The sequence below is a fragment of the Culex pipiens genome, chromosome 2, assembly GCF_016801865.2.
Source record: "Culex pipiens pallens isolate TS chromosome 2, TS_CPP_V2, whole genome shotgun sequence".
Taxonomy (NCBI): Eukaryota; Metazoa; Arthropoda; class Insecta; order Diptera; family Culicidae; genus Culex; species Culex pipiens.
In genome coordinates, this window is record NC_068938.1 from 130,857,139 (window position 1) to 130,882,383 (window position 25,245).

At 31.3% G+C, this 25,245-nt stretch overlaps 2 protein-coding genes across 6 annotated transcripts in view; one reads left to right on the forward strand and one right to left on the reverse strand.

The window, feature by feature from the left end:
• Positions 1-25,245, reverse strand: part of LOC120415278 (myotubularin-related protein DDB_G0290005) — a 144,067-nt gene that overhangs the window by 20,950 nt on the left and 97,872 nt on the right. The gene's annotated exons all lie outside the window — the stretch shown is intronic.
• LOC120415306 (lipase member H) overlaps positions 18,772-25,245 on the forward strand; it is a 65,092-nt gene continuing 58,618 nt past the window's right edge. The window contains exons 1-2 of one of the 5 annotated variants that reach the window (XM_039576784.2): positions 18,772-19,033; positions 21,205-21,326. In XM_039576784.2, coding sequence (XP_039432718.1) covers positions 21,272-21,326 — 55 coding nt within the window. In that variant the 5' untranslated portion in view covers positions 18,772-19,033; positions 21,205-21,271. Of the gene's footprint in view, positions 19,041-21,045; positions 21,327-25,245 lie in introns of all 5 variants that reach the window. The other 4 variants (XM_039576782.2, XM_039576781.2, XM_039576780.2 and 1 more) reach the window with 4 other exon arrangements.

Sequence of the window (25,245 nt, forward strand, 5' to 3'; positions counted from 1 at the left end):
AACGCGAGCAGAACTCGGCACATTTTCCATTTGGTATTTGAAGTCATATGACAAAGTAGGTACAGCAGACAGCTGACTGGCCGTGGCCAGTTTAGCAAAAGAACAAAGCAAATTTAACATCATATTTGGCGTTGTGACGTGCGCACTTGCTATAGTCCCGACGGAGAAACTGATTGAATTTCAAATGGGGACAAAATTTGGCTTTCCCGTCCCAAAAAGTTTGCCAGTTTTTGTTTAAGGTGGTGAAATCGGGAATTACCCCGGATTGGCGGTGCTGCTGCTGCTGCTGCAAAGTTTGTGACGCACTACATTTGCACAACCCTGATTATGTAGATAATTACGAGCTATTGTTTGCCAAATGCGAGAAGGGATAGTTCTGGAATTGTAATTTCAGCTGATTATTTGGAGTGATTCACGGTGATGTGAATCATAGGTTGTGCTTGTAAGTGACAACTTTTTGCATTGAGACGAGTCAAACAATTTACTTAGTACAGCAAACCGATCCCGTGATCGTTGTAATATTAAGACCGTGCCTTTACAGTATTGGCCCCCACGACGCTATGCATAAAAGTTCTATATGACGACAAGCTATAGCTATAGATGGTGAAAATCATGCTGAAGAGCATTGTAAGCATATTCAAGCTACAGTCAAGTCTAAAAAAGCTGCTACAGTAAAACCCTCATGACGTGGATGAAAGCCTATTTTTTTAAAATAAACTTATAAATCCAAAAAAGCGTCTTGCATTGGGAGTGCCCGTTGGATCAAATTTGAATGTGCCAAACTATCGGTCTTTCACTGTATCTATAGTATAAGGAAAAAGACTGCCGATGGCAGAATTGGGGATGCTTTACGCGAAAGGGTCGTTAGTTAAAAGCGTTAAATTGGACGTGATAACACAATTAGTCAGTCCAGGCGGTTGGGGAAGCTAGCATAACAGGTGAGAAAGCCTTGATGTTGATGTTGTGGGACTATGCTGGAAAGAATGCTAATTTAAAGGGGTAGCGAGGAGCTGAATTTTGGAACAAATTCAGTTTGATTCAAACGTTAAATGAAACAAATAAAAAAACACTCTTAAAAATGAGATTGAATATACGTACTTTCAAACAAGCTCAAAAAAAAAAAAATGTATCATCAAGTCACAACATTCTACTCAACAGGTACTACATGCCATAACTCAACAATATCCACATGAGGGGAAGTCATTGAGCGTTTGGTTCCTCATTCACCAGTCACATTCTAATGCAAGTGGCATCACACAACACCAACAACAACAAAAAAACCTATTGACGAACAACAACAACTTCTGCTTCAGCTACTTCTGCTACCATTCAATTACCAAATCATCATCATTACGAAGCGGGAACCCTGAGAAAGATCGAAGATCGAACCTGCGCGTTTAGGCAGCTAACTTGGGCTTGAGAGTGGTCGACGACGGTCACGACCTCTTCAACTCTGTGACGATGATGAGTGGCTGCACGTCAGAGAGCATCGCGCAACGGGTGACAGGGCGGAATTAGTTTATGGAGCTGCATCAAACGCGTGCACGTGGGTTTATGGAAAGGGGGAGGGTGACAGGGTTGAATCGATCGGGGAAATGGTATTGCATTAGATGACTTTCAACAATTGTGATTTTCAATGACAGTTATGCAATTGAAAACGCAAAACTATTTACAAATGCTTTGGCTTGGAGAAGGTTTAGGGAAATTGCTGATTTATCAATGTTGTTGAACAAAATTACGATAAAGGCACACCACAAACTCGGAAACTTTGGTGTTGATTTGTTGATATTTATTTTAAAAACTAGTTGAATTATGGTTTCTCTTCAGATTGAGGCCCGTTGGGTTTGAATGTTTTATTTAGAAATGTACTTTTAATTTCTGAAAAATATATATATATAAACAGCATGTTATCAGTGATCTCAAAATTTGAATGAAAAAAGCGTTTTAAAATGCATTTTTTCACACTTGTTAGTTGTTTTGCAATCATTAGTTTTCAAAAAATGTAAGATTTGACGAAAACATAAATTGTACAATAAAAAAAGTTTAGCAGTACTGTACATTAATAGATTTTTTTGAAGTTTGTAATTAGAATTAAATTAGAAATTGGATTTCAGGATATTTTATGTTTGAATGTTTTTTGAAGATATAACATAAGAGAAAATGAGAAGAATTAATAATAGTTTAATATATTTTTTGCAATTCCGTCGTGAAACTACTTACTTTTCCTGTCATTCTTGAACGACGAAATAGCCTACTTTTCTGTACCAAAAATAACAGAATCGAATAGCAACACTTTTCAAAATAAATGCTGAAAAGTTCTACTTTTCAGCACTGAAATGGGTGCTGAAAAGTTGAACTTTTCAGCACTTGTTTCGAGAAGTAACACTTTTCAACATTTTTTTGATTTAAACGATTTATTGACAAAATACATGAAAATTCGACATAAAATTTCACTCAATGGGTGTTCTTCGAAATTGCAAAAAATGTTGTATGGAACTCGTTGCAAAACTTGATTTTTTCAGCACTCGTCGTATTTATCCAACTCGGTGAACCTCGTTGGATAAATGTACGACTCGTGCTGAAAAAATCATCTTTTTGCAACTTGTTGCATAAACTACTAATACAATGACTTTATTTCAGGGTTTACCCTTTCAAGGTCAAAATTACCAGCTCTAGCCTATAATTTTTGTATGGTTACATGAATCATTATGTATTTTTTTCAACTTAAATCAGGGGTGCTCATTTTTTTTTAAATGGCGGGTCAACTTTAAAACCCGCAGCTTGCGGGTCAAATGTGAAAAATTTATAATCTGAAAAAATACGTTATTTCAATGTATAAAACTGAAAATTACATCTGGGTAATTCTCTACCAACTCACACGAAATCGGGAAAAGTTGCCCCGACCCCTCTTCGATTTGCGTGAAACTTTGTCCTAAGGGGTAACTTTTGTCCCTGATCACGAATCCGAGGTCCGTTTTTTGATATCTCGTGACGGAGGGGCGGTACGACCCCTTCCATTTTTGAACATGCGAAAAAAGAGGTGTTTTTCAATAATTTGCAGCCTGAAACGGTGATGAGATAGAAATTTGGTGTCAAAGGGACTTTTATGTAAAATTAGACGCCCGATTTGATGGCGTACTCAGAATTCCGAAAAAACGTATTTTTCATCGAAAAAAACACTAAAAAAGTTTTAAAAATTCTCCCATTTTCCGTTACTCGACTGTAAAAAATTTTGGAACATGTCATTTTATGGGAAATTTAATGTACTTTTCGAATCTACATTGTCCCAGAAGGGTCATTTTTTCATTTAGAACAAAATTTTTCATTTTAAAATTTCGTGTTTTTTCTAACTTTGCAGGGTTATTTTTTAGAGTGTAACAATGTTCTACAAAGTTGTAGAGCAGACAATTACAAAAATTTTAATATATATACATAAGGGGTTTGCTTATAAACATCACAAGTTATCGCGATTTTACGAAAAAAAGTTTTGAAAAAGTTACTTTTTGCGTTTCTCTTTGTTTCGTCGTCCGTGTCTGTCGCGGGTGACCATGAACGGCCATGATCGATGACGACCAACTTTTTCAAAACTTTTTTTCGTAAAATCGCGATAACTCGTGATGTTTATAAGCAAACCCCTTATGTCTATATATCAAAATTTTTGTAATTGTCTGTTCTACAACTTTGTAGAACATTGTTACACTCTAAAAAATAACCCTGCAAAGTTAGAAAAAACACGAAATTTTAAAATGAAAAATTTTGTTCTAAATGAAAAAATGACCCTTCTGGGACAATGTAGATTCGAAAAGTACATTAAATTTCCCATAAAATGACATGTTCCAAAAATTTTTACAGTCGAGTAACGGAAAATGGGAGAATTTTTAAAACTTTTTTAGTGTTTTTTTCGATGAAAAATACGTTTTTTCGGAATTCTGAGTACGCCATCAAATCGGGCGTCTAATTTTACATAAAAGTCCCTTTGACACCAAATTTCTATCTCATCACCGTTTCAGGCTGCAAATTATTGAAAAACACCTCTTTTTTCGCATGTTCAAAAATGGAAGGGGTCGTACCGCCCCTCCGTCACGAGATATCAAAAAACGGACCTCGGATTCGTGATCAGGGACAAAAGTTACCCCTTAGGACAAAGTTTCACGCAAATCGAAGAGGGGTCGGGGCAACTGCTGTGTGAGTTGGCGGAGAATTACCCATCTATTTTCATTTTTTGCCTTCCTCACCTTACTGAGGAAAGGCTATAAAATCAATCAAAAAACGAAATTCTTAATTTGACCTCCTAGACCCACCTTCATGTATACATATCGACCCAGAATAAAATTTTGAGCAAATGTCTGTGTGTGTGGTGGGACGTTGATCAAAAAAAATTGCATTCGGTCTCATTTGATCCGTCTTGGGGTCCCATAAGTCGCTATTTAAAATGATATAGTTTAGTTAAGTACTTCAAAAGTTATTCTAAAAAAACGAATTTAACAAAAGTCCGGAAGATTGTAAAAAGGGTGGTTTAGAAAGGTATTTTAGAAAGGTATTCGAAAGACCTTTTCAACGAGTTCAAAAGATTGGAGATCTGACAACCCTATCAAAAGTTATAAGCACTTAAGTGTTATTTATGAACTTTTTAGAGGCCGGATCTCATATATTTCGATGAAAACGTTGTCCGGATCTATCATGCGACCTGTCGTTGGATAGGTAATCAAAAGACCTTTCCAACAAGTTCAGTAGATTGAAGATCTGACAACCCTATCAAAAGTTAGCACTTAAGTGTTATTTATGAACTTTGTGGAGGCCGGATCTCAGATATTACCTAGTATACACTCAAAATGTGAGAAAGGCACCAGCCACCTAATGGTGGATTAAGAAACGTTTTTTATTTTCGATTTTCACACTAAAAAGATTGGAGATTCAAAAAGATCGAATTCCATAATCTACTTGGACACTTTTAGAAATAAATTCAGAATTTCTTAGCCCTCTACTGTCCATTTTTTTCGAATTTTTTTATTTTTCTCATGTTCAGGAAGTCATGTTGAGCAACATTTATTCTACGATTTTTTTTCTTTTCTTGTTCTATGTTTTTCTTGTTTCATTTCTAGTATTTTAATTTGCATTTATCTTGTTTATTTTATTTTTGTTCTTGGAGCAATTCCAGCTCAAATCAGGATTTTTTCTGGTACTTTTGTACCCGATCCTCTCCGATTTCAATGAAACTTTGTAGACATGTTATCCTAGGCCTCACAGAAAAAAATATTTCTGTAAATTTACATTATTTATCATGTACCAAAAGGTATCATGATAAATGATGTATATTAACATTAGGTTCATTGGAAATTTACATTATATTCATTGGAAATTTACATTAGTTTTGAAAATTTACATTAGTTTTGGAATTTACATTAGTTTTGAATTTACATTAGTTCAAATCAACTAATTCTGATTGGCCAATGGGAATGAGAAGCTCGACTTGGATTGCAGTAGGAAAAGGGTGTGGCTTATATTCTATTTTAAAATGAGTGAAGCGGGCAGCAAAAGGAAATTATGATTTTAAAAAGTTGTTTCACAGGTAGGGGACGCTTTCTCGTCGACGGCCAAGTGGAATAACGCTGGACTGGAATCGAACGGATGACGGGTAGAATGTTCGGTGTTACTGCTGCTACCCGTTGCCGACTGAGCCATCTTCGCATTTTATAAACGAGCGGCTAAAGCATCAACTTGTTCAGGGCGAGGCTCAGGCAGTGGGCCAACGTAGTATGAGAGCGATAGAAAGAGAACCAAATATTACTATTTTTAGTTCGGGTAGTTTTGAAGTCAACGTTTGGCAGAAATACATTGGATATATGATTTACATTAAATAGGAATTTACAGGAAGCCGAACACGGGTAGAAATTCATCAGATTTGAGTTTCCATGCTCAAAGTTTCCATTAGATTCATGATTTACATTAGATTTAGATTTACATTGGAGAAGTTTCCATGACTTTTTACTCTTTACATCATATTTCAACATTACATTAAGTGAGTTTACATAAGAAACAGTAATTACGTGCTGTGTAAATTCACATATTTTTTTCTGTGTATATAAGCCATTTTTTGTATATGGAGCCAATATTACTCATAAATAACATTTGAGAAGGGCGTAAGGTATTTAAATATTTTTGTATTTTGTTATTTAAAATTACTGTATCTCGAAGCCGTTGTGTCGTATCAAAAAGTGGACAGCTTTTTGATTTATGTCGTTTTTATATTTACGTAATCAAATTTACTATCCTGGTTCCTACCACACTGAACAAAATATTCTATTTTCAGTTATAAGCAATGTAATTAAGCTTATTTTTGTAAGCCCTTTTTTGAAATGCTGTCAAAGGCAAACTTATGGGAAATCGGACGACCTTTATTTACGGTAAAAATATTTACGAGACTGAAAAACCAAGTCTGTCATATAGAAATTGCCAAAAACCACCAAAAACCCCGTTTTTTCAACATTTTCATTTTTAAAACCGCTGTATCTTCCCAAGGATTGGACATAGGACAATGGTCAATATGGAGACTTTTATGTAAAATTGTCTGGAGAATCGATTCCCTCTACCGGGTTTCAAAAACTTTGACGTTTAGACCACTAAAAAAAACAGTTTTAGTAAATGATTTTTGTATTTTTTAGGAGAGACATACCATCCTGCATTTTTCGTCAGTCTTTTGGTTATATTTTAGGCTATTTCCTCAAAAATTTTGAACGAAAAAAAATCGTGACATCACCATTAAATTTATGTTTTAGACTTAAAAACCAAAAAATCTCATAGATGTGGCGTGTATTTTTGTTTCAGTGTATTTTTTAAAGAAAGCCCGTTTTTTTGATACGACGCAACGGCTTCGAGATACAATAATTTTAAATTACAAAATACAAAAATATTTAAATACCTTACGCCCTTCTCAAATGTTATTCTCGAGTACTATTGGCTCCATATACACAAAAATGGCTTATATAGGCCTAGGATAACATGTCTACAAAGTTTCATTGAAATCGGAGAGGGTCAGATACAAAAGTACCAGAAAAATTCCTGATTTGAGCTGGAATTGCTCCTTTGTAGTATTTGACCCATTCTACTACCTCCTATCATTACTGCATACTTCTTTTTACTTAAAATATAGAAAATGTTAGTAAAAAACACAGCCAAAGTTGACCTCTAAAAAGTTTTAAAAACATTGGCGAAGTCACCTAAACAAGTAAAAATTCCAACCCATAAATTTTCTAAAATGTTAAGAGTTCTTCTATCCAATGCTTTTTAAAGATCAAAAATTGGTTGAAAATGGATTTTTGGTGATTTTTTGAATCGAAGTCCGTCTAAAGGCGGGGTTGGGTTGTAGAGGGTTAAAGATTAACAAATTATAAAAATAATTCGAAAATATTCTTAAAATTACTAAACGAGTCGAACCCATTCATGATACTACGAATAAATGGTTTTAATCCCTTCAGTAAATCTTAAATTCTCTTAAATCATTAAACTTGAAAGAGTTTCGAACTTCGGGGGATTGAAAATGATTCAAAGATCTTGAGAATGATGCAAAAATCAAAGAGTGTCAAAGAATATAAAAATCGATTCATCATAGAAGTTCAAATGGATTCATAAAGGTTTAAAGTGGTTCTAAGAAGTTGGAAGAGATCAGAAGTATTCAAAGAATGAGTTTTATTGAACGGAAAAGTGATTTACAAAAGTTCATAGAAATTTGAAGGGATTCTAAGGGATATTCATGGAGAGTCAAGGAATTCAAGGATTGAGTAGATTGAAAGAAAATCAGATGAATTCAGAGAGGTTTTAAGACATTCAAAGTGTATAAGAAATTTAAAAGAAATGCGGAGAATTTCGAAGACACTGAAAGAAATTTGAAGGGATTCGAAGATATTCATGGAGATTCAAATTGCTTCAAGAATTTCATAAGTCAAAGAGCTTCAAAGTAATTCAAAGAGATAAAATATATGCAAAGAGATTTAAAAGATTCAAAGACATTCAAAGAAATTCAAATAAGTTCAAAGAGATTTGGTGGGATTTATATCCCATAAACAAGATTAAGGGGGATCAAAAGAGATTCTAAAAGATTCTAATAATTAAAAAAATAATAATAAAAATTCAAAGAGATTAAAAATATTCAAGGAGATATCAAGGATTCAAAAAAATTCATAGAAGTTCATAGAAATTCACAGAATATTGAAAAGATTTCATGGAATACAAAGATATTCAAAGAAATTCTAAAATATTCAAATGGATTAATTAAAGTTCAAAGCAATTGCATAGGGTTCAATGAGTTTTAAAGAGGTGAGCAGTGATTCATAGAGATTCAAAAGATACAAAGAATTTGAAAATGATTGAAGAGATTAAAAGAGATTCAAAGAGATTCAAATAGATTTAAAGAGATTCAAAAGGATTTAGAGAACTAATCAACGACTAGCGACTATCCAAGACACTTTTTTTTCAGAGAATCAAAGAGTACATCCCTGTTCCAAGTCGATAATGTTCGTAATTACCATCGATGGCCATCGGAAGCGACATCACACGGACAGCAAGTGGCTTCCGCTGACGAAAAGGACACAAAGGAATTGGTCGCTCTTTCTGTCAGCGACTGACTGACTGAATTGGTTACCAATAGTTTTTTTTTCTTCCTTCATTATTTCCATTTATTCATGCGGCACGGCGTGGTTCCCCTCTCCCTCCTTCACAGTACTGATAGTTTTTTTTCCCTTTCTTTGAGGAGCTGCTGCTTCTGCTTATGCTATACTGCTCGGCAAAACACTCTGCGTTGAATTATTCAGAACCTGTCACGACCCAGCCGGTGTACACTCCTCTTCCTGCGAAGCTCATGATTTGGGTAGCCACGGAAGCTCTCTCAGGACACAAAAAAGCGTTGTTTGGTTATGAAGATGAAGAGCTTTTTTTTCTTGTCTTCTTGTCGCTTCTTTTCCTTACATCATACGCGCTGTTCAATGTCAAGGGGCTTGTCTTTGAATAGTGAGTAATAAGCTTTAAGTTGTTTTGTACTCTTTTTTTGAGTTCTGATCTGTAATAAAACTAATTTGGCATTTCCTGAATCCACTTTGATTACGAAGAATAAATGCAACATTGTATATGCCAACATTAATAAACTAACGCCAATTATGTGACAAGTGACATTGACACTGATCATTCGTCAGTTGTCTGCGTCAGTGTCGGTGGCGCCATTTAACAGACTCGCAACAAGAGCTTAACATGACGTCAAGATGAGAATGCCGACCCTAGAGTTCACACCTTCGTGTTGTATAAAACTAGCGGCACATCCTAACGGAATTAAGATCAAATCTTCCACCGTCACCGCCACCACACATAGCTCAGTGGATAATGGTTTTCCGGCAAGTGGTCAGCCGATGGCAAGTTTTTTTTTCTTCTATCAACCGCAATTTGTCACCATCATCATCATCAGCGGCGGGCTGTCAACCACTGTGCTGCGCGGTAGACTGGTTCGAGTTGGTAATCAGGAAACTGATTTTTAGGAACGATTAACAGTAGGTGAGCTTCTTTGTATGAACATTTCAAACAGTTATTTGGAGGTGTTCATGGTGGAAATGTTGAAAAGTTCTACTCATCAGCACTGAAACGGATGCTGAAAAGATGAACTATTCAGCACTTGTTTTGAAAAGTAATTCTGTTAAAAATTTTATTATAAAGCGGTTCATTGATAAAATACATGAACATTTGACTTATAATTCCACTCAAAGAGTGTTTTTCGGAATTGCAAAAAATGGTTAGGAAGCCTTGACCTTTTAAATCTGGAAATCTGTTCAAAAAATCTTATCGTCAATAATTAATTCGAATCGATGCCGTTTGACAAATGTGCAAATATTTGATATAAGGCTGGTACAAATATTTTTAAAAGTTTTTGTCACCCCCCCCCCCCCCCTTCAAAATTGGCCCGAAAAATCAGGGGGCAAAAAAAATATTTTTACAATAAACTTCAAAATTTCAATGAAAATTCAAGTGCAACCAGCTGAAATCAAATTAAAATACATTCTTCTGCGTTTAAAATCATTATTAGCATGTTTGGGTTTATTAAAAAATCTTAAGAGTTTTTGAAAATCTTTTTTTTCGATACAATTTTTGTTTTTGTCAGATCTTAGATTTTTTGAAAACTAATGATTGCAAAACAACTGAACTACCCTAGAAACATTTTTAAACTTACAGGTTTTATCATGGTTCTGAAAACCCTCATACGGCCTAAATAGGCTTTTATGGCCTACTTAAAACCTAAAATGTTACTAGGGTAGTGTAAAATGCATTTTAAAACACTTTTTTCATTTAAATGTTAAGACTATGGCTTGTTATTTAAATTTTTATATTTTTTTATTTTTTTGCCCCCCTTTTGACCTCGGCCAGGGCCGAGGGACAAAAACTTTTTTAAATATTTGCATCGGCCTTATTTGATATAATTTAAAAAAAAATACATATAGAACTCATTAACAAAGCGAAATTATTATTTTTTCTTTTTGAATTTTCTAATCGATCACTGCATTTAACTGCCCATGTTCGTATAAATGTCCCGTATGCATTTTGGTCGATTTTCAGTTAGATACTTGAATGCCTTTTATTTTTATGCCTCTGTATGTTACATCAATAATACGACTTTCTATTCAACAAATTTGAAAATACTGGACAACTTTGTTTGTCCTATCTAATTTTTTTTTTGTAATGTTACATCCTTCCATCATTTTTTGGTCCTGTTCAATTTTTGTTAAAAATAAGCCATGCAATTTTCATTCTAATAATTGTTTCGAACCAGCCTACGCACATCAGCTGAGAGCCGCGAGAATATCACAGCAAAAAAGGTGCTATTTGGAACCGGTTCCTCCGCCGCCACCACCGCCATCACTATTTAGCTTACGGTTACGGTCGCGGAGGCAAATCAAATCGTAACGCACAAGGTCGTCGTCGTCGCCGGCATCAGCGGATCAACGGGCAGCCGTTAGGAACTGCTGCGCCGGCTTCCATGAGGTGCACTGCAAAGTGGACTTGCTGTATAATTAGTGATGTCGCCGATGGATGAATCTGTACTTTACGATTTGAGGAGGGAATGATTTGTGAGATTTATTAATAGAAATGGCCAATTAATTTCAGCCTCTCTGCATGTAATAAAATGTTTAAAAAGATTGCTTTATAACCATGTTGAAGTTTTGTATTTTAGTTAATTTTTTGAAAAGCTCCCTATTTTTTTAATATTATAAAGGTTATAAACAAAATTCAAAATGTTAGCATTTTATTGCTTCGGAAATTTCCAGACATTTTATGATTCAGAATGACTTGCTTTTATTTCTAATACGTTCCATTCTTCCAACCTTTGTTGACAAAACCAGTCATATTTTTATCAACCCGGAACAGTTTGTCCTGCTATCGCCATAACCAATTCAAATCAAGTTCTCAAACGTGTGCACCATGCTGAAGAGGCTCGGCCAGTTTCGTCATCTGAAACCCTATCGCAGAACTGGATTGAAAAGGCCAACTGCGTAGCGGAATTTGTGTTTTTTTGGTTTTGTTGATCATTCTCGAATAAATTAGCAGGAAGTTGCTGCCGTTAGAAGAATTCAACAAAAATAGCCATTGTGTGATTCTTCGTCTTCTTCGAAATTTGTTCGTTTCTAAGAACCACGCCAAGTCCTTTTGTCTTATCAGCGCAGAAAGGAAGGTAGGTATACAAATTAGAGGAGTTATAAGTCGTAACACGAACAGGTTCGCAGGTGACGAAGAATCGTTCGTGAGGTGTCGCATTGAAAATAGTGTTGGCACTGGGTTGAAACGCACGACAAATTGAAATAAGCTTCTTATTATTTTTCAATAATTCAAAACATCTGTGATTATTTGACAATTTTTGATAACAGCAATTATTTGTTAAAAACAAATAAAAAAACCCGTGTAAAACAATTGAAATCAATTTAAGCCATTTTTTAAAATAATTTCAAGCAACTTTAAACAATTTTACACGCTTAATCTCAAACAATTTAAGAATTTTTTAATCATTCAAAACAATTTCGAATAGCTTTAAACCTAACCTAAAAACAGTTATAAACAGTTTTAATAATTTTAAGAAATTTAAACAATTTGAAACAATTTCATATATTTTTTTGCTATGCAATTTTTAACAATTTTAAACAATTTTAAACAATTTTAAACAATTTTAAACAATTTTAAACAATTTTAAACAATTTTAAACAATTTTAAACAATTTTAAACAATTTTAAAATTTTAAACAATTTTAAACAAATTAAACAAGTTTAAACAATTTTAAACAGTTTTAAACAATTTTAAACAATTTTAAGCAATTGTTTACCATTTTAAACAATTGTAAACAATTTTAAACAATTTTAAACAATTTTAAACAATTCTAAAAAAATAAAAAAAAATTTAAACGATTTTAAACAATTTTAAACAATTTTAAACAATTTTAAACAATTTTAAACAATTTTAAACAAATTTTAACAATTTTAAACAATTTTAAACAATTTTAAACAATTTTAAACAATTTCAAACAATTTTAAATATCTTTAAGCAATTTTAAACAATTTCAAACAATTTTAAACAATTTTAAACAATTTTAAACAATTCTAAACAATTTTAAACAATTTTAAACAATTTTAAACAATTTTAAACAATTTTAAACAATTTTAAACAATTTTAAACAACTTTAAACAATTTTAAACAATTTTAAACAATTTTAAACAATTTTAAACAATTTTAAACAATTTTAAACAATTTTAAACAATTTTAAACAATTTTGAACAATTTTAAACAGTTTTAAACAATATTAAACAATTTTAAACAATTTTAAACAATTTTAAACAATTTTAAACAATTTTAAACAATTTTGAACAATTTTGAACAATTTAAACAATTTTAAGCAATTTCAAACAATTTCAAACAATTTTAAACAATTTCAAACAATTTAAAACAATTTCAAGCAATTTAAAACAAGTTAAAACAAATTAAAATAATTTAAAACAATTTTAAACAATTTTAAACAATTTTAAACAATTTTAAACAATTTAAAACAATTTTAAACAATTTTAAACAATTTTAAACAATTTTAAACAATTTTAAACAATTTTAAACAATTTTAAACAATTTTAAACAATTTCAAACAATTTTAAACAATTTTAAACAATTTTAAACAATTTAAAACAATTTAAAACAATTTTAAACAATTTTAAACAATTTTAAACAATTTTAAACAATTTTAAACAATTTTAAACAATTTTAAACAATTTTAAACAATTTTAAACAATTTAAAAAAATTTTAAACAATTTTAAACAATTTTAAACAATTTTAAACAATTTTAAACAATTTTAAACAATTTTAAACAATTTTAAACAATTTTAAACAATTTTAAACAATTTTAAACATTTTTAAACAATTTTAAAAAATTTCAAACAATTTTAAACAATTTTAAACAATTTTAAACAATTTTAAATAATTTCAAACAATTTCAAACAATTTTAAACAATTTCAAACAATTTTAAACAATTTTAAACAATTTTAAACAATTTTAAACAATTTTAAACAATTTTAAACAATTTTAAACAATTTCAAACAATTTTAAACAATTTTAAACAATTTTAAACAATTTTAAACAATTTTAAACAATTTTAAACAATTTTAAACAATTTTAAATAATTTTAAACAATTTTAAACAATTTTAAACAATTTTAAACAATTTTAAACAATTTTAAACAATTTTAAACAATTTTAAACAATTTTAAACAATTTTAAACAATTTTAAACAATTTTAAACAATTTTAAACAATTTTAAACAATTTTAAACAATTTTAAACAATTTTAAACAATTTTAAACAATTTTAAACAATTTTAAACAATTTTAAACAATTTTAAACAATTTTAAACAATTTTAAACAATTTTAAACAGTTTTAAACAATTTTAAACAATTTTAAACAATTTTAAACAATTTTAAACAATTTTAAACAATTTTAAACAATTTTAAACAATTTTAAACAATTTTAAACAATTTTAAACAATTTTAAACAATTTTAAACAATTTTAAACAATTTTAAACAATTTTAAACAATTTTAAACAATTTTAAACAATTTTAAACAATTTTAAACAATTTTAAACAATTTTAAACAATTTTAAATAATTTTAAACAATTTTAAACAATTTTAAACAATTTTAAACAATTTTAAACAATTTTAAACAATTTTAAACAATTTTAAACAATTTTAAACAATTTTAAACAATTTTAAACAATTTTAAACAATTTTAAACAGTTTTTAACAATATTAAACAATTTTAAACAATTTTAAACAATTTTGAACAATTTTGAACAATTTGAACAATTTTAAGCAATTTCAAACAATTTCAAACAATTTCAAACGATTTCAAACAATTTTAAACAATTTCAAACAATTTAAAACAATTTCAAGCAATTTTAAACAAGTTAAAACAAATTTAAATAATTTAAAACAATTTTAAACAATTTTAAACAATTTTAAATAATTTTAAACAATTTTAAACAATTTTAAACAATTTAAAACAGTTTTAAACAATTTTAAACAATTTTAAACAATTTTAAGCAATTTTAAACAATTTTAAACAATTTAAAACAATTTTAAACAATTTTAAACAATTTAAAACAATTTTAAACAATTTTAAACAATTTAAAACAATTTTAAACAATTTAAAACAATTTAAAAAAATTTTAAACAATTTTAAACAATTTTAAACAATTTTAAACAATTTTAAACAATTTTAACAATTTTAAACAATTTTAAACAATTTTAAACAATTTTAAACAATTTTAAACAATTTTAAACAATTTTAAACAATTTTAAACAATTTTAAACAATTTTAAACAATTTTAAACAATTTAAAACAATTTTAAACAATTTTAAACAATTTAAAACAATTTTAAACAATTTTAAACAATTTAAAACAATTTAAAAGAATTTTAAACAATTTAAAACAATTTAAAAAAAATTTAAACAATTTTAAACAATTTTAAACAATTTTAAACAATTTTAAACAATTTTAAACAATTTTAAACAATTTTAAACAATTTTAAACAATTTTAAACAATTTTAAACAATTTTAAACAATTTTAAACAATTTTAAACAATTTTAAACAATTTTAAACAATTTTAAACAATTTTAAACAATTTTAAACAATTTTAAACAATTTTAAACAATTTTAAACAATTTTAAACAATTTTAAACAATTTTAAACAATTTTAAACAATTTTAAATAATTTTAAACAATTTTAACATTTTTTTGCCTTTCTTACTAAAGAAAGGTATAGGTTTTACTTTAAGCCAGGACGTCATTTCCAGCTTCGTTAATATGTCGATTCAGCATGAATTTTAATCCGAAAAATCGTCAAAAAATCACACTGCATCGATTTTCGACGCTCTATCGATTCACCTTGACAGAACTCGTCTATCTCAAACCCTCGAATTTTGAGAAAATAAATTCCGTGGAGGTCGAGTGATGTTCGTATGTGGTAAAATTTTGAAAAATTTTGTGTCGCGCCGTTCTCAGCTCCCATATATCCAATTTCGATTCTTCGAAATGCAGATGAAAGCTAGTGTGCTGAACCTGGGCGAGTTGCCGCGCAAATTTCGAAATATCCATCTGTTTTCGGATGTGGCCAGACTTTTCAACAAAATACACAGTTTTCAAATGAAAATATGGTCAAAATTTTTCATTTTCATATCTTTTATTTATCTCAAAAATTGCATTTTTCGAGCTCTACAACCTCCCAAATTTTCATCCAGATTCATAATATGGTTCTGGAGTTAGAGCCGTTTGATTAACCTACCATAAGAAAAAAAAATCCCTAAAAAAGGTAAAAGCCCACCTGGTGACCTTCGCCAACATTTTTCATTTCTGATTTTATTCGAAATTTCTTGCTACATTCATAGTACAGACCATGAGTGAGCATCTGAAACAAATTCGACATAGATCGGCAATCCCGATCAATTTTTAGAACGATTTACTTTTTGCCTTTCTTAATAAAGAAAGGTATAGGTTTTACTTTAAGCCAGGACGTCATTTCCAGCTTCGTTAATATGTCGATTCAGCATGAATTTTAATCCGAAAAATCGTCAAAAAATCACACTGCATCGATTTTCGACGCTTCGTCGCCAAGTCGACAAGTTGTCAAGTTGAGCTTCGAATACTGGCGCTAGAATGCTGGCGCACATATGTGTTGGTTCGACTTATACTCGTTTGTAGAAGCTTGTCTACCGATGTTTCCTTTAACATGTAAGATATCGTAGCTTTTCGGTTTCTTTTGCTCTGTCCGTTTTTGCATAACTGTCCAATGTTAATGCAAAATCTTTTTTGACATCCGGGTACAAACAATTTGTTTCCCGTGTGCTTCTTAAATCGCCTTTAAGTAGTCTTCATTTGTCGTGTCGTTTTATTTAACAGAGTTCATTGGATTCCAATAGGAGCTTTCGAAGCTTCTAAGCTTTATATCGTTTTCAAAGTTTTCAATGCTCGCGACGCCAATGGCTATCTATCTATGGTATTGCGATTGAGTGTGTAGTGGTGCGGTTGTAAAAATATCTATCTCTGACTCTCTCACTTTTGTAGATGCTGAATGGCAAGCTTCCCACTGTGCGGTTGACTTGGTTTTGCTTTGCGCCTGCTTTGTTCGCTTTTTGGGCTCGTACCAAAACTAGAACACCAAAACCGCGGTGTGTGTCGTCACTTGCGCATTCGAAGCTATATTCTATTGGTGAAAATTGCGTTTTCAATTTCTTTTAGAAAACATATCATTAATAATACCTTGCTTTCATCATAAGATTATTTGTATCAAGTCGATGTTGTGAATTGAAAGAAGTTATATTCTTAAGTAAGAAAGGCTCTATCTTACCCCTGGTGGGATTAAATCGGGTTTTTTTATTTTTTTTATGAAACATTTTACAATATTTTGTCTTTTGCCTTTTGTCTTTTGTCTTTTGTCTTTTGTTTTTTGTCTTTTGTCTTTTGTCTTTTGTCTTTTGTCTTTTGTCTTTTGTCTTTTGTCTTTTGTCTTTTGTCTTTTGTCTTTTGTCTTTTGTCTTTTGTCTTTTGTCTTTTGTCTTTTGTCTTTTGTCTTTTGTCTTTTGTCTTTTGTCTTTTGTCTTTTGTCTTTTGTCTTTTGTCTTTTGTCTTTTGTCTTTTGTCTTTTGTCTTTTGTCTTTTGTCTTTTGTCTTTTGTCTTTTGTCTTTTGTCTTTTGTCTTTTGTCTTTTGTCTTTTGTCTTTTGTCTTTTGTCTTTTGTCTTTTGTCTTTTGTCTTTTGTCTTTTGTCTTTTGTCTTTTGTCTTTTGTCTTTTGTCTTTTGTCTTTTGTCTTTTGTCTTTTGTCTTTTGTCTTTTGTCTTTTGTCGTTTGTCTTTTGTCTTTTGTCTTTTGTCTTTTGTCTTTTGTCTTTTGTCTTTTGTCTTTTGTCTTTTGTCTTTTGTCTTTTGTCTTTTGTCTTTTGTCTTTTGTCTTTTGTCTTTTGTCTTTTGTCTTTTGTCTTTTGTCTTTTGTCTTTTGTCTTTTGTCTTTTGTCTTTTGTCTTTTGTCTTTTGTCTTTTGTCTTTTGTCTTTTGTCTTTTGTCTTTTGTCTTTTGTCTTTTGTCTTTTGTCTTTTGTCTTTTGTCTTTTGTCTTTTGTCTTTTGTCTTTTGTCTTTTGTCTTTTGTCTTTTGTCTTTTGTCTTTTGTCTTTTGTCTTTTGTCTTTTGTCTTTTGTCTTTTGTCTTTTGTCTTTTGTCTTTTGTCTTTTGTCTTTTGTCTTTTGTCTTTTGTCTTTTGTCTTTTGTCTTTTGTCTTTTGTCTTTTGTCTTTTGTCTTTGGTCTTTTGTCTTTTGTCTTTTGTCTTTTGTCTTTTGTCTTTTGTCTTTTGTCTTTTGTCTTTTGTCTTTTGTCTTTTGTCTTTTGTCTTTTGTCTTTTGTCTTTTGTCTTTTGTCTTTTGTCTTTTGTCTTTTGTCTTTTGTCTTTTGTCTTTTGTCTTTTGTCTTTTGTCTTTTGTCTTTTGTCTTTTGTCTTTTGTCTTTTGTCTTTTGTCTTTTGTCTTTTGTCTTTTGTCTTTTGTCTGTGTGCTCTGTTTCGTCGAATGTTTAATGTTTAATGTTTAATGTTTAATGTTTAATGTTTAATGTTTAATGTTTAATGTTTAATGTTTAATGTTTAATGTTTAATGTTTAATGTTTAATGTTTAATGTTTAATGTTTAATGTTTAATGTTTAATGTTTAATGTTTAATGTTTAATGTTTAATGTTTAATGTTTAATGTTTAATGTTTAATGTTTAATGTTTAATGTTTAATGTTTAATGTTTAATGTTTAATGTTTAATGTTTAATGTTTAATGTTTAATGTTTAATGTTTAATGTTTAATGTTTAATGTTTAATGTTTAATGTTTAATGTTTAATGTTTAATGTTTAATGTTTAATGTTTAATGTTTAATGTTTAATGTTTAATGTTTAATGTTTAATGTTTAATGTTTAATGTTTAATGTTTAATGTTTAATGTTTAATGTTTAATGTTTAATAATTCATATGACTTCTTCATTTTTTGTGATGTTCCTGTCCAGCCCAGTGCGCAAAGATCTTCTTCGGAAGTTCTGTTTACACCTTGCATTCGCGTACAACTCCCTCGTCGTCGTCAGCGTCGCGCGATTTACGATTTGATTTATCTATATTATTCGGCAGTGATTTCGCTTTCGGCACCACATCGTATCGTATCGCATCGGCTTCGGCCGGGAGGCATCGCGTAGTACTCGCAGCTGGAGAGTAGTGGTAAACCTATCAGCCTGATGCCGGCTTAGTGAAGTTTAAACGACTCGATCCGCTAGCAGCCGTCAGTCGATTAGCGATCGCGGCGTGTACATGACTTACTGGCTATATTAGCGATACCGACAATACCGTTTGGCGGGTGGTTAGCGAGTAAACATAACAGTAACAGGTCGTAACGTTCGGTTTAAGGGGCGCGCGACAAGTTGTATTACGGTTGGTTCGAGCAAGTGAGAAGTGGTACGAGGTGTTTTGAGTTTAAGATCTAAGTTAGACATTAGGATTCATAAGAGTTGATAACGATTTGTAAACTGCCTTGATTACAACTTTAAATTTAATTTTATAAGCAAAAGGGTATCAGGGTCTAGTAACGTTTCCAAGCTAAACAAATCTAAAGGGCCAAATTCGGTGTGTGATCAATGCAAAGTTGGTTTACAAACAATCCGCAATAGACCCTTTTACAACAGTGTTTCAGATCATTCTTAAATCGCCCAATTAGACACGCTTGACATCAGGCTGATCTGTAGGTTGATCTGTAGGTTGAGCGAAAGAGAGACCCTTTGGTAAACAAACATGGCAGGCGCACGCGGTTGACATGGTTTCCACGGTAGATGTTAACAGGGTTGTGCAATTTTTGGGCTGCGTGCGTGACCGTTGGGTGTAGAAGGGGTTAATGTCGCGTAAAGTCACGGTTAACGAGGTTGCACTTGAAAATTGACGCGCGCCGAGGGAAACATTGTCGTCGTCGTGTGGTTGGTAATCAGGCAGTGTTGAAGGTCAATTCTTGTTCGGTGGAAAAACAAACAAAAATCGGCTAGAGAAGATCGTTTGGTTTGTTTAGAAGAAGTGCACAAAGTGAGAACATCCAGAAGATTCGAACTAGGGGTGATGACAATGAAATCGTGATGATATCCTGAGCTGACAGAGATGAATTGTTATGAGATTTAGGAGTGATGATTTGATTTTTATGAGTTCTTCGAAATAGTCAATTTGAAAGTTTCTTCAAGTGTTTCAAATGTTGCAGAACAGTCTTAAATATTATTTAAACTTATTTGATTGGTTTTAAGAGCCATCTTACTCAACACGTTTGAAGTTTTTTTTATGTATTTTTTTTTTATGTTCAAAGTAGGCATACAGTAAGTCTGGAAACACTATCATAATATATCGGCATTTTTCCGAATTAAAAACGATTAAAGTACTTATTTAAATGCTGATTTTTTAATAATACTGTCTGCTGTTTCAAAAAAATTAATATGTTTTATAGGGTAATAGTATTTTTTTTGTAATAATTTCATTGAAAGTTGCTAGCAAAGTTTTCGATTTTTCTTTAAAAATCTATACTAATTATTCTTAGTGACATCAGGCATATATTTCATGGAAACAACGAGAAATGAGAAAACAAAACAAACAATTGTAGCAATTTAAGAACAAATTAGCCAAACCGGCGCTGTGTGAAAACGCCCAACGTCAACTCGTCAGTGGAAAAACACAACTCGTCAAAAACATTGCAGGCACACCTCCAAAGTCAAAGTTTTAGCAAACAAGCAATTCGCCCTTTAACATTGAACAGTTGCATCAAAATGGTTTTGAGCTTGGAAGTTTAGAGTTTTTTTTAAATTTCGATTTTCTTGCGATTTTTATTATTTTTAAAATTTGAATTGATAATAAAACCTCAATGTTTTGATTGAATTTATCGAAAATTTCTAAAAGTATTTCTCAACTCTCGAGCAGAACGGTACCTTCAGGCAAAGGTTAAACGAATTTACTGAAGCATAACAATTTAGTCTCAACTCGAGTTTAAAACCCAAAGCCGAACAAATAAAATGTGCGCGTGAGTTTCATCAGAGAACAGTTCCTAATTGCTCAGAACGAACCGTACAGACGGATATCATTCTACAGTTTGTATGGACGTTAAAAAATGACTAAATCTCCATAATGCACGCGATGTTAAGTTTTTTTCGTTTGCTGTTGCAATTTCGATTTCATGGGTACTTTACGGGTTTTTTACTCTTGGGATGTTTCAAATGACAGAGCTATTAGGTGGCTCAATTTGGTTTGGAAGTTTTGTGTTTAACGTTTTTGTTGAAGAGTTTTGTTCTGGTTCTCAAATCAAGAACGGCAACAATTGTACATTTCCTGATTTAGGAAAAAAGTGACCATGAAATATGAAGCATGAATAGATCAACTGCTTTTAAACAAATTTAGTAAACAAATAGGATTGTGTATTAAAAGGCTGATGTTTTGAATTCAAGGTGTGCCAAAAAAACTAACAAAACAAACGATCTTCTATTATTTCCGTTGCATGCGAAAAACCTGCAGTGAAAGTGAGGAAAAGAGGGCTGAAAATAGTAGCATAGCAGCAAAAGTGGCCGGTAAAAAGGTGGAAGATTTATGTGTTTGGTCCGGAACAGGAAGAAATTGATTGCAGTGCAGGTCCTGTGAACGTGCAGTTTGCATTGCAGATCTCGTGGGAGAGAGATGGTCCTCAACGATACGCAGCTGGCGCTATGCACCGTTTTTACGCTGTATTTGGGTGAGTAATCGATAATCATCAGGTTTTTTGAACATTGCTGTTGGAACAGATACTTTATTCAAAAAACACCTTTTTCCTACTTTAATAACAACAACAACAAAAATTTACTGCTACCAATCTGGAGATTGGATTTTTTTCCCCTTAATGTTAAGGATGACCGAATGAGGTTTCCCCAAAGTTAAATGGAAAATTAGTCCGATTTCTGTTGTATATATTGCATGCAATTTGTAACAATATTGACAAACTTTATTATCGTTGAAATGTTAACGTTTGATTACTAAGTTTGATTTTTAATTTTTTGCGCCGGATTTTTGTAGCTTGTATACTATGTTTATAGTTATTCATTTCCTTAAGTATACATACGGGTAATTCTTCACCAACTCACACGAAATCGGAAAAAGTTGCCCCGACTCCTCTTCGATTTTCGTGAAACTTTGCTTTAAGGGGTAATTTTGGTCCCTGATCATGAATCCGAGGTTTATTTTTCGTGACGGTGGGGCGGTGCGTGAGACATGTCATTTTATGGGAAATATGATGTTCTTTTTGAATCTGAAATAACCCTGAAGGGTCATTTTTTCATTTAGAACATTTTTTTTATTTTGAATTTACGTGTTTTTTCTAACTTTGCAGGGTTACATTTTAGAAAAAAAATGATATATGGGTCATTCCACCTGAAGTGTGCAAGAAAAAATGCAAATTTGAAAATTACCATCTCCGATTCTGCTCAAATTTGGCAGAGCAGTTGAGACTATCAAAACATGCAAAAATCCCGAATTTCATCCAAATCGGACCACCCCTCCATTTTTGTACCCTCCCAAAAATCGACTTTTTGGCGATTTTTGAGCGAAATCTCTATCTTCCAACGACGATAACTCAGGAACCACACATCTTAGAAGTTCGGTCTTCGACTCAATTTTGAAGGAAATCGGACGTAGAATCCATTTCCGTGATCAAAATTGAGATTAAAATATTTTTTTCTACCTGTGTTGCGCAATTGAAAACTTTAAATGGCCGTATCTCAAAACAGACCTATAATTTTTTTAAATTTGACCTCACCATCGTATTCCCCGTCCGATTTTACATAAGAATCACTTATCGATAGAAAGGAATATGTTTCGTTCCAGAGATATCGAATTTTATAGCTTTAAGTACTTGAGATTACCTGTATTTGCTTTTCTGCCGCATCTGCTAGATGCACTCGGGCGCACAAATTTTTAAAACGCGATTAATGATTGAATGATTTTCCAGGTATCGTAAACCGGGGTGACTTTGATAGGATTTCGACTTGTTTTTAGAATATTTTCCAACAGGTACGGTTTTTCTCAAGTTTATTATTTTTAAAACATGTACTGGGGTAGACCTAAGGCTACCAACTCTTGCTGAGCAAAAATCCGTACACTTTGCCGATATGACACCATGGTGTAACAAAAACTGTCAATGAATTATTTAAATAAATTAAATTTATTAAATTTGAGAATTAAAAATATAAAACTATGTCATTTTTACAGCTAACAAATTTCACAAAATGCTATCAGAGTGCCTATGACATGCACGTTTAAAAGTATTCATAAAATAAACCGTGATTTGAATCAAATCATTATGATTTTTTTTGTTAGACGTTTAAAAGTTTACGAAATGTCAAGTTTGCTTCTACGAATAATAACGTTCTTAGTGTTTTCACGAACACTTTTCCAGAGTTTTTTTTTATTGAAAAGATCCTATAACATGTGAAACACAACAGTTTATAGGACCTTTAAAAAACTCTAGATTTGTTAATTCAAATGTTCAAATGTTTTCGCAAGTTTTAGAAAGCCTTTGGAAATTTCTGAAAGAACAATTCTAGAGTTTTTTTAAAGGTCCTTTCAACATATGAAAGACAATAGTTAAAAAATTCTAGAATTATTGATAATCAAGTTTGAATTGAGGAAACCCCGGAAAACTCTCACTTTTTAATCAAACTCACAGAAAAATAAAAATTTCTAGTTAACAAAAGCTTCGACCAAATCAAAAGCAATTCGATGATTAAAAAGTTGTTAAAATCCGTACAAATCCGTGTTATGCGTAAAATTCCCTACAAAAATTCCGGCCTGTTAAAAATCCGCGAAGAGGTTCGAAAATCCGTATGGTAAGGAAAAAATCCGTACAGTTGGTAGCCTTAGGTAGACCACACAAAGTCCATGCACTATTCCGAAAAAAAAAAGTTTTTTCAATAATGTTTAGAAAAATAGTAACGTTAAAAATTCTTAGTTTTAATTCCGGGGTGACTTTGATAGTCATAGTTTTTTCTTGTTAAAATCATATTTAAGATGTTCAAACTTTATTTGTACGCTAAATGTACCATCACTGTAGTAGCTGATAGAGTTTTTAAGAAAAAAAAATCAATGTTTATATTTAGTTAACTAAGTGTATAAGCTTTTTAGCAAAATACATATAAATTTTAGGTAAAATTGTTAAAAAGTTGGAATTTTGCCTGAATTTTTTGTAAAACTAGTTTTGTTTGTAAAATTATCGATTTATATTGCATTTTATACTGAATTCGAAGCACGAATCACAAGTTTTCACATTTTACATGAAATTTGTTCAACTGAAATTGTGTTTCAAAAACACATATTATTTATTATTTACAAACTTTTTTAACCTTCTCCTAGTGGAAAATTGTCCAAAGAATCCGAAAATGCATTCCGTTTTCCGATTAAAAATCATGTTCATTGAGAAAATCAAGACACTTTGAGAAGTTTAAAATAATGACTTTCATCAACATTTTCTTAACTGTAGGTAACTAACTTTTTAAACCTGTCAAAATTTTATGAAAAGTTCTTCTTGAGGTACTTTGAACACTTCCCTACCACGGTCAGTATGTTTCTAAACCATTCCTTACGTAGGGGAAAGTGGGGCAAGTGTAACAAGCTAAGGAAATGCTCGTTATAACCCATTAAAAAGTTAAAAAATCTGTCGGATTTTATTGCGCAATTCCCACTAACTTGGACTTCGCACTAAATTATTGCTACTGATCGCACTATTGCGACTTGTCAGACTGGCTTGGGAAGTTTTGAATTTCCTCAAAAATGATCAAAGCGACCCGAGGTTAATCGCTTGTTTTCTAGCTGTCACTCGCAATTTTGAGGTGCGAAAGTCCAGTTTGGTGGAAACTGCGACTGGAAATGTAAATAAACAACGAGCGGTTGCCTAGTTTTGTGAATTCTTGTTGTCAAAAGTGCGAGAGAAAACTGCGGGCAAAATCCAAGTTACAGTGAAAGGATCAATATTATAATCATCTTATTCTAGGTCTTGACTAAGACTTTGTTAAAACAAGTTTTTAAAAAATCCTGTTTTTTTAATGTGAAAAATTGATTTTAAAATTTTGATTTTCCGTACGTTCTACTCAACTAGTGGGGCAAGACGAACAACCCGTTGGGGCAAGAGGAACAATGCATGAAAAAACATGTTAATTTGCTAACAATTGAACTGTTATCACTTAGATACATCAGATTAGAATGTATTTGAATGGTTTCTACATTTTTAGATTAAATAATAATATTTTACTAAAAGTTTTATCGTTTTTACGAAAAAAAAATACTACTTCGATGATAAATAGTAAATTTTAGTAATATCACTATACTTTGTATGAACAATTTTTTTTAACGATTGTTTATCAGTTCTTAAGTACTTTCATGTATTTATTTCCCAATAAAATATGTTCTTGCAGCAATTCGTAATTTTTCCATACTAAAAATCCATATGGTACACTTGCCCCACCTGAACAAGATTTTTTAAAAGCTCTCAACAAAAATAATCAAAAGTTAAATCATACTTTGTAATAGTGGCATGTCATTTGTAGGGACACTACTGATCTAGGAAAAATAGCATTTTGATAAAATGAGCCTTAAAACGAACCCTAAGCCTTATTTTGTACTTCCCA